We start from the raw sequence: 8,817 nt of genomic DNA, 5'->3' as shown, positions 1-8,817 counted from the left end.
AAATGCATTTGTTTCAAAAAAGTCTATTGTTTTGAAAAATGTCACACAAAACATTTATTTCTTTTGTGATTTTATTCTCTCTTTTTTGCAATCAACTTTGATTGAGTCTGTATTTTTTATTTATTTATTGCAATTTCTTTCCTTTAATCAGTTAATTGTGGATAAGGTGTTGAAGTCCCTGCCCCAGTAACTACTTTATCTTTAAAAGGGGTCTGAAAAGTAAGTTTCAGCATCATAACCATGTGTTTGTACATTTTATCAGGTTATCACATTAGCCGAAGAAAGTAAAGGGTTTTATTTGAATTTTTATTTCCAGCGTTTAGTGTATTCCAATTTTGTAATAGCAATTTGTTTGGCATCACAGGAAAAAGACAATGAACAAAAAGTACAATTATTTTGTGTATGAAAAAGGTTTTCACTGCTTAGACACAATAAATGAGATATATTTCTGGATAACCTGAAAAAAGATTATTTAATCCATAATGAAACTTATAATTAACATTCCATTAATGGTGGAGAAGGGATATGTTTTGGTAAGACTTCACATTACATTGAAATACATTTCAAAACAAACAAAACATAACTCATTTAATGGTTGGATGGTATTTAAAATATCTTACAACAGAGTATCATTTCAGTTTCATAACATGAACTGATTTCTGTGCATTGGCTTTCAGTTCCGATTCCTTTGGTTCACTCGAAGGAGTCGGTTCTTCTTACCGACTGATTCAGAAACGCCGCATCACTACTTGCTGTGACTTCCTCGCTCCTCGGCAGCTACATTGTGTGGAAAGCAGCACGTTGTTGGCTTCTGCACGCTGAACTTTACGCCGAATTACCGTTCTCCTGCTCAGGGAGAAACCAGATTCAAAGCTACCAGCTATTTTCTCAGACGTCTGTAAGTTACCCCAGCTTGCGAGAACATGTCGGCCTCGGCGGCAAAAGTGAGTAAAAAGGAGCTGAACTCGAACCATGACGGAGCGGACGAAACCTCCGGTAAGGGGAATGGCGGCCTCCTGTTCACCGCCATTTTCACTCTCTTCTTTAATACAATTTGCATTGCCAAGGGGTGCTATATTCATAATTATTATTTTACATATTTATCTTATTTAGCTCACTGCACCAGCTCCGTATCTGCTGTTTACCCCTGCGTTTATGCTCATTTAGATAACAGCAGCTAGCTTTGGTGCTAACGCGTTTGTTAGCATGCCGCTGTTGTTCAGAGGCCATGTTAGTTAGCACAGTTAGCATCAACAGCGTGGACAGTTGTGTCGTTGACTTCAGAGTGGGAGGTCGTGTGCAACACTGAGGGGATATTGTTTCCTAGGGTTGAGTGAAATTGCACCAAACACCTTAATGTGTGCTCAGATTGGAGTTATAATGTTCAAAAACAGCGGAAGTTGGAGATTTAATTTAGCATTAGCGGCTAGCCTGCTACTGTTGTTGTTGTAGTGTTATCTAACGCTAACTGACGACACTGAGCTCCGTTACCGGACTAAATGGTTTTAATTCCACCCACCACATTAACGGGATTACTTCATATACGCTCTGAACAAACACCTGAGTGGTTGGGTCTCTCCTCCGGATACTCGGAGGGGTTTGTGGGTCCCGGCTCAGTGTGTCCCGTTAGCGCGGCTCAGTGTGTGTTCACTCAGATGTCCCACATTTAAACCACGCGGCCTGAAACGGTGAGTGTCTGAGCCGCGAGAGCTGCAGCTATTGGCCGCTCGTTTTACATTAACCTCCGGATGAGCCCCCAGCTCTGCGGAGCGCTGCTGCCCCGACACACCGACAAACACCGCTCCTAGAGTCATGGTAGATTCATCTGTGATGAAAAGGTGAAAGAATAAGACGTAGATGTTGAGATTCAGTGTTTTAAAGCAACTTAAAATCCTGAAGCAACGGTCTTCAACCTGTGGCTCTGGAGCCTCATGTGGCCCTTTGACTCCTTTGCAGTGGCTCCTTGTAGCTTTTAAAAATATTATTAAAATAACCGTTTTTTTTAATTATTTTTCTTAAAGATGGTATAAATGATAACTACACAGCCACTAAGTAAAATCATAATACAACATTTTTAATAAAAATAAAAAAAATACACTGCCTCTTAAAATAAAGCTTTTAAATTTTCACAATTTGGGGGATTTTTTTAAATTTAAATTATCTGGCATTTTTGCAAATTAAGGAAAAAAATCCATATTTTTTGAAGATTAAGCAAATTTTTGAATTCTTTATAAAAAAAATCTCCCTTTTTTTTTTTTTGGCAAATTTTAGAAAGTTTTTCAATTTTTGGAATTTAAGCAAGATTTTGAAATTGTACTATTTAGTGTTTTTTTTTTTTTTTTTGCAAATTTACAACATTTCAGTAAATGTTTTGAAATATCAAAATTATGCACATTTTGTATTTCCTTTTTTGTTTTGCAATTTTTATTTTTTAAACTTACTGAAACTTCATAAATTTCGCAAATTTGTTTACAACTTTTTTTTCTTAAATTTGAAAATGTATTAAAAATGAAATACTAAGAAATCACAAAAAACACACGCATAAACTTCTCATTTAGATAATTATTCACGAGATTATCCACTTTTTTGTCTTAATATGAAGAAAAAGTAGATTTCCGGACACACCAACAAACACCGCTCCTTGTGTCATAATAGATAAAGTTTAGGCACAATATCTATAAGTAATTTAAAAAAAAAAAATTACAGTTTATTGACATTTTATGCATTTACTAAATTATTAACATTTGTGATATTGCAAACCTTTCATGTTTTTTTTATCTAAATATTTTTTTAAAAAGATATAAACCAAAATATCTCAAATACAACTTTATTAACAAATAAACAAAACTTAAGATAATTATTCACTAGATTTTTACTATGTTTAGACTTTTATTCTTTGTTTTTATTGTGAAGATAAAGTAAATTTTGTGGCTCTTGAATGACTTTAACCCAGGTGAGCTGAGGAAAAATGGCTCCTATGAGAGAAAAGGTTGCAGACCCCTGTCCTAAGAGGAGTGTCCCTATAGTCCAGTATCACATAATGCCTCCTACACAGAATCACTGCGTGTTGACTAAAAATGACACAGATACAAAAACACAACCAGTGGAGGGAGACGGTTAAAAAAAGCTGACTAATTTGAGGCGTATTCATGAATCATATCTTAATGGCATTGCAATATTTAACGAAAAGCGACATTTTTTTAATTCAAATGATTTTCTGTAGATGACTGAATCAATGAATATTAGCTTAAACATCTAAAAAAGCATGTTTATTTTCTGTCTCATGTATTTTTTCAATGTGAAGATCAGGTGAAATAACATCAAACAAGGCACAACTAGAATATTAAAGGTTTTAGCTTCATACTTGCAAAACAATGGTAAGTAAAAAGTGCTTGGATAAGTAAACAGACATGTAACACGGTCCCTGTAGTGACCCCAGCCCCATCAGAGTTTGATCATCCTCTCTGTGTGACTGAACACCAACAACAAACTCATCGGCTTCACGGCCAAACTCTGGTATCCGTGCTCGCCGCCACATGCCAAGGTGGAATTAAAGGAGACAATAATGTTGTGATGAAATGTGTTAACTTTTTAACACATTATTTTTTTTAAAGTAATTAATTAATCCTTAGCTAAGAATTATTTATTGAGCCCTAGTTATAACTTTATCTTTACAATTTGAAGCCAGCTTAAAGAGGAAATGCAGCAACATATGCATGTGTTTATTTAAACAAGTGTATAATGGCATGTTAGATTATGCAAATAAATGGTTTAGATGATCTTTTATTTACAATTTTTAGCAAATATGTGTTTGAAACTAACAAAGAGAATCACAGTTCACTGATTTAAGAATTAAATTCAATCAGATCCTTTTATTATAACGTTTTAATTTTATGAAAATGAATTTTCAGTCTTGGATTTTGGAGTCAAAGCTTCATATTACATCTTGATAAGACCCGTTATCCAACAAGTGACCAGACAAACAACCTGTCCTTTCACTTTCACTTGATGCATGAGCAGCTATAACCCTCTGAAATCCCAGCATCCTTTGTTTTGTAGTTTTTAAAGTTCTGCATAATCCTGACAGCAGATTTTCTTTATGGTGATATGACACACATTTTTTCTTTACAACTTTCAACAAAAACAACACTCATTATCTGAATAAAACTACAAAATGTTTTTATTTCAGTTCTTGAACCTTAAAGTGAAAATCCAGATTTGTGCAGCAGCTGTACAGGAGTCGGTCATGAACTTCTTGTTAACATTTTTATCCACCTGTTTTCTTTTTTCTTTCTCTGACTCTTTAAAAAATGTAAACAAATATATTTCAATTTTGTTTTTAAAATGTATATCAAAAAGAATAAATAATTTCAGGGTTTGTGGAAACTTTCTGTAAATATTCTTGATGTGTGATGATTTCTGTGTTTTAATCGAGTCTTTTTCTCCTTTCGCAGAGAAAGAGCAGCAAGAAGCAATTGAACACATTGATGAAGTTCAAAATGAAATAGACAGGTATGATTTAACTTTATTATGATGTGTGTTTCCTCTGTCAGGCCTGAGGTTATCTGTCCTGAGAGGACAGGAAGGAGTGATTGGTACATCTCTGAGAGGAAGAGGAAATGTGGTGAAATGTGATGATTTAATCTGTGGTTTGTGTGAAAACCTGGAGTGTCTCAGCTCTTCGTGGGCCTACAGATCGATTATTCATCACTGACCAGTTTTACCTGGATGTTCAGGCCACACGTCCACGCTCAGTTAAAGTTTGATCCTTTCCTTTCCTCAGGTTGAACGAGCAGGCCAGTGAGGAGATCCTCAAAGTAGAACAGAAATACAACAAACTCCGTCAGCCATTCTTTCAGAAGAGGTCAGAACTGATCGCCAAAATCCCCAACTTCTGGGTCACCACGTTTGTCAACCATCCACAGGGTGAGCCGTCCAACACCACACTCTGTGTTTTCTCTTTGTTTAGTCTTCTGGAGCCACAGGTTAAAGTTCAGTGTGTTTCTCTCCTGCTCAGTATCTGCCCTACTGGGAGAGGAAGACGAGGAGGCGCTGCATTACCTGAGCCGGGTGGAGGTGACAGAGTTTGAAGACATCAAGTCAGGCTACAGAATAGATTTTGTGAGTATCACGAAGCTGTGAACACGAGCTCCGCAGAGCTGCAGGTGTGTCCTGTTCTCACCTGGGTGCCTTTTGTCTTCCAGTATTTCGATGAAAATCCGTACTTCGATAACAAAGTCCTTTCCAAAGAGTTCCATTTGAACGAGAGCGGAGACCCATCTTCAAAGTCGACGGAAATCAAATGGAAATCAGGAAAGGTGAGTGCACCTCGCACTGAGACACACGCCGAAGGAGCTGTTCCTCAAAAACTCACAGCGTCTAACCCCCAACCTTTCATCATCTGCAGGATCTGACCAAGCGCTCCAGCCAGACACAGAACAAAGCAGGAAGGAAGAGGCAACACGAAGAGCCCGAGAGCTTCTTCACCTGGTTCACTGACCACGCCGACGCCGGCGCCGACGAGCTCGGGGAGGTCATCAAGGACGACATCTGGCCAAACCCTCTGCAGTACTACCTGGTGTGTTTATCAGCGGCTTAATGTTGCCCTGCTTTACGCTTTATCCACAGCTGGTAGATCTGAGTTAGCTCTTTATCCACAGCCAGCACAGACAGCGTTCAGGGAAGACGCTTCTTACTGAAAACTACGGAAGATGATTAGGGACAATTACAGGGAAATTTGAGTTTATGCCAGAAAAAAATATATAATTGGACCTTTTTTCTGCAGATCTTCAGAATAAGATGTTTTTGACTTTTCCAAACCCTCCTCCAGAAAATAATTAATCGGAAATTGGAGGTTAATCTTAGAAATCTGAAGGACAGAAATGAATTTCAGGGTAGGAATAAGATTGAAGTCAGAATTATTAAGTTATAACTTTCATTTAGATTAAAAAAAAAAGACTACAATCCCAAAACTGAAGGACAGAGAAATCTGATTTCTCAAAAGTCTAAGTTTGTAGGAAGAAAAGTCTGGAAAAACAAAAAAATTATATTCCTAATCTCCATAAAAACAAGATAAACACCAATAAGAGGTTTTATCTCACTAATTTCAAAAACCAGTCAGAACTCTGGTTAGGGTCTCTGAATTCTTACCAGTAGGAAAAAAAACATTTTCTGACTTAATTTCTAGTTTGTTACCCTAAAAAAAAAAAAAATAAAATAAAATTTAACTTTATCCAGCTTCATTTCATCATCAACGTGACTCCTTTCAGGTCCCCGACATGGATGACGAGGAGGGCGAAGGTGAGGACGACGAAGAGGATGAGGAAGGTCTGGAGGACATTGATGAGGAAGGAGATGAAGATGGAGAGGAAGATGAAGAGGACGACGGGGAGGATGGAGAGGTAAAGTGTTGAAATGTTGAATGAGGATGTAAACAGCTGATTGGATGATTGGTGTGGCGCGTTCACTGACTGTCGGACGTTTCTCTCCAGGACGACGAAGGAGAAGACGACTAATAAATAACATCATCTACCCAGACCCTCGATCTTCTATTCCCTGTTTGGTTTTTCCACTCACGTTCGGGAGCAAAGGTTTTAATTTTTTTTTCTAATTTTATTTTATTTTTGTCGAATAGTGTGAGCTTCTTTTTCCATTCTGAGGCCGCCTCACCTTTCGGTGCCATGTTCTGTTCCTCTTTGACACATCTTAGGCCAATGGCACTTTGCCCTGAATTGTGAGTACCATCCCCTGAGTCATCTCAAAAAGAATAAAAAAAGTATAAAAATAGAGTCAGCACGGCATCCTGAGTAGAATCTGAAGACAATTCACACAGAGTTCCTCCCGTTAAAGGTTGTGTGGTAAATTGACTAAAGCCATGGTGTAGTGACCCAGCGCTAGTTTACCTCTCTTTTTTTCACCCATTTGATTTTGTTTTCTTTCAGTTGGGGCGTTGATCCCTTGAAACAAACTGTTATTTTTCCCCTTTGTGGTTAACGAGTACCAGCTCATTCCTTTTGACTTGTAATGTTTAGGGGGAGGGGGGTGGGCTAAGCTGGGGAGGGGCAGGAGTCTGGCGGTTATCGGGGAGAGTGGTTATTTTGACACCATTTCTATGGGACTTTTTTTTTTTTTCATTGTATTGTTTTACAGATATCCATGAGATTTGAAATGACATTTTTAATAAAGAACAAAATGGAAAAAAAACTTGTAAATTTTGGGCCCCACTGCTTCATGGGTATAAAAATAAAACATAAAAACAAACTTTTCTTTTCACGCTGGGCGAAACTTTCAAACCCAACTTTCTTTGTTATGAAAATAAAACGTTCTGTGTTTCACACGCGGGCTGTGGTGGGTGCATAGAAATTTATTTAAAAAGTGAAGGTAGCAGCAAAGGCACCTGGATTAGCGCACAGTCCAAAGCCCATCAGCTCATGAAGGATTTGGGAGTGACGAGCAAACTGGAAGCAAAGTCTTCACTGAGGAGACGGTGTGTGATCAGAGCCAGGAAGGTTTCCTCAGACTCCTCGAATCGGGTCTTTGTGATGGTGTCGGGCCAGGAGCTGGGCTGGAAACCCCAACCTGAAGAGACAAAAGGAAACAAAGCTTTATAACACATTAACCGGGTTTTAAAAAGAAGAGAAAAAACTCCCTTATTATTTAAATGTGTAAAAATCTATTCTTTGAGGTAAAGAAATGAGAAAATATCCCTACTTTCAAACTTATGCCAACCTTTAGTGAAGTTAAAAAAAAGTAGGTCAACAGATTTAAAAAACGCTCTCTAGGGATGTTGATTTAAGATTTATTACGTTTACATAACTTATTCCAAAACTAACTCGAGTCACCACAAGCTGCTCATATTTTTCTCAGCATTTGTACTTTAATACTTTACAATTTTTTAATGCTTGCTGTTTTTATTTCGAGAAGTGCACAGGTGAAGATATAAAATAATATTTTTTTTGTAGAAACTGTAAAAAGTAACTGCTCTGTAATTTGATTTCTTGAAATCTGAGCTAAGGAGACTTAAATGTCCTTTTCGTGTTTATTAAAGATACATTTTTTTAAGCATGGTAATTTAAGAGCTGTGTAATGTGATCAGCAGCTAAAGAATATTTAATGGAGTGAGACAGAAAAGGTAAATAAATAATGATTACTTTTGAAATATGTTAAGGCCCCCCTGTATGAGTCAGAGCCACTCTCTCCAAAAGATATAAACACGCCCCTGTTTATTTACAACATGTCAAAAGTGAAGACGTGGCGAAAACAGGATTTAATTTATCTTTAATAACCTGTTTGCTTCTTCAGTGGGGAGCTGTATTTGAGTTGTTTATGTGCCGGTTTGTGGATTCTTCACCACCCACCTAAATGAGCTCCACACCTGGGACAGGTAGCCACGGTCCATGAGAACCCGGGGAACCAGGAGAAGTGTTTATCAGCCGGCCAGTGCTGAGCGACCTCCGCCTTCCTGAACGTGATGACCTCGAACTGGAGCCCGTGCGGGTTTTCAAACAGCTGGATGTGAACCCTGCGACCTCCCACCATGGTCTGGTTGCGGCTGGAGAGCGCGAGCCGGCTGGGCACGAAGTGGACGTCCGTCCCGTGCGCCAGCTCGTGTCCGCACGCCCGGCACAGGAGCAGGGTGTCCGGGCTGGTCCCTCCCCTCTCCGGTTCCGCTGCACACGCCTCACCGGGCCGGTACACAGCGGGGTAAACCAGGAGAACAAAGGAGACGAAGTGCGTTAATAACCTGTGCAGGTGCTTCAGGAGAAGGCGCGAGCTCAGTTTGCACCTCATCTTTGCCTCGCGCGCACATGGAAGGCT

At 38.7% G+C, this 8,817-nt stretch overlaps 2 protein-coding genes across 3 annotated transcripts in view; one reads left to right on the top strand and one right to left on the bottom strand.

Annotated features, from left to right (window-relative positions):
• The first annotated feature begins 758 nt into the window (after positions 1-758).
• Positions 759-6,789, top strand: seta (SET nuclear proto-oncogene a). The gene is made up of 8 exons (XM_074671071.1): positions 759-996; positions 4,455-4,512; positions 4,784-4,926; positions 5,018-5,121; positions 5,205-5,318; positions 5,408-5,578; positions 6,270-6,401; positions 6,492-6,789. The coding sequence occupies exons 1-8, from the start codon at positions 924-926 to the stop codon at positions 6,513-6,515; spliced, it is 819 nt and encodes a 272-aa protein (XP_074527172.1). The 5' UTR covers positions 759-923; the 3' UTR covers positions 6,516-6,789.
• Positions 6,790-6,881: 92 nt separating this feature from the next.
• Positions 6,882-8,817, bottom strand: part of LOC141790916 (uncharacterized) — a 2,270-nt gene continuing 334 nt past the window's right edge. Inside the window, exons 1-2 of one of the 2 annotated variants that reach the window (XM_074671073.1) lie at positions 8,358-8,817; positions 6,882-7,578 (exon numbers count right to left, since the gene is read on the bottom strand). The exon at positions 8,358-8,817 is cut by the window's right edge and continues 316 nt beyond it. In XM_074671073.1, the coding sequence (XP_074527174.1) occupies positions 7,424-7,578; positions 8,358-8,790 (588 nt within the window). In that variant the 5' untranslated portion in view covers positions 8,791-8,817 and the 3' untranslated portion in view covers positions 6,882-7,423. The remainder of the gene's footprint in view (positions 7,579-8,357) is intronic. The other variant, XM_074671074.1, reaches the window with a different exon arrangement.

Source organism: Halichoeres trimaculatus, unplaced genomic scaffold, assembly GCF_033239565.1.
Source record: "Halichoeres trimaculatus isolate MK-OKI-2021-1 unplaced genomic scaffold, fHalTri1.1 fHalTri1_scaffold_5, whole genome shotgun sequence".
NCBI classification, from domain to species: Eukaryota; Metazoa; Chordata; class Actinopteri; order Labriformes; family Labridae; genus Halichoeres; species Halichoeres trimaculatus.
Note: the sequence above shows the minus strand (reverse complement) of the source record. Positions and strands in the feature narration are given on the sequence as shown.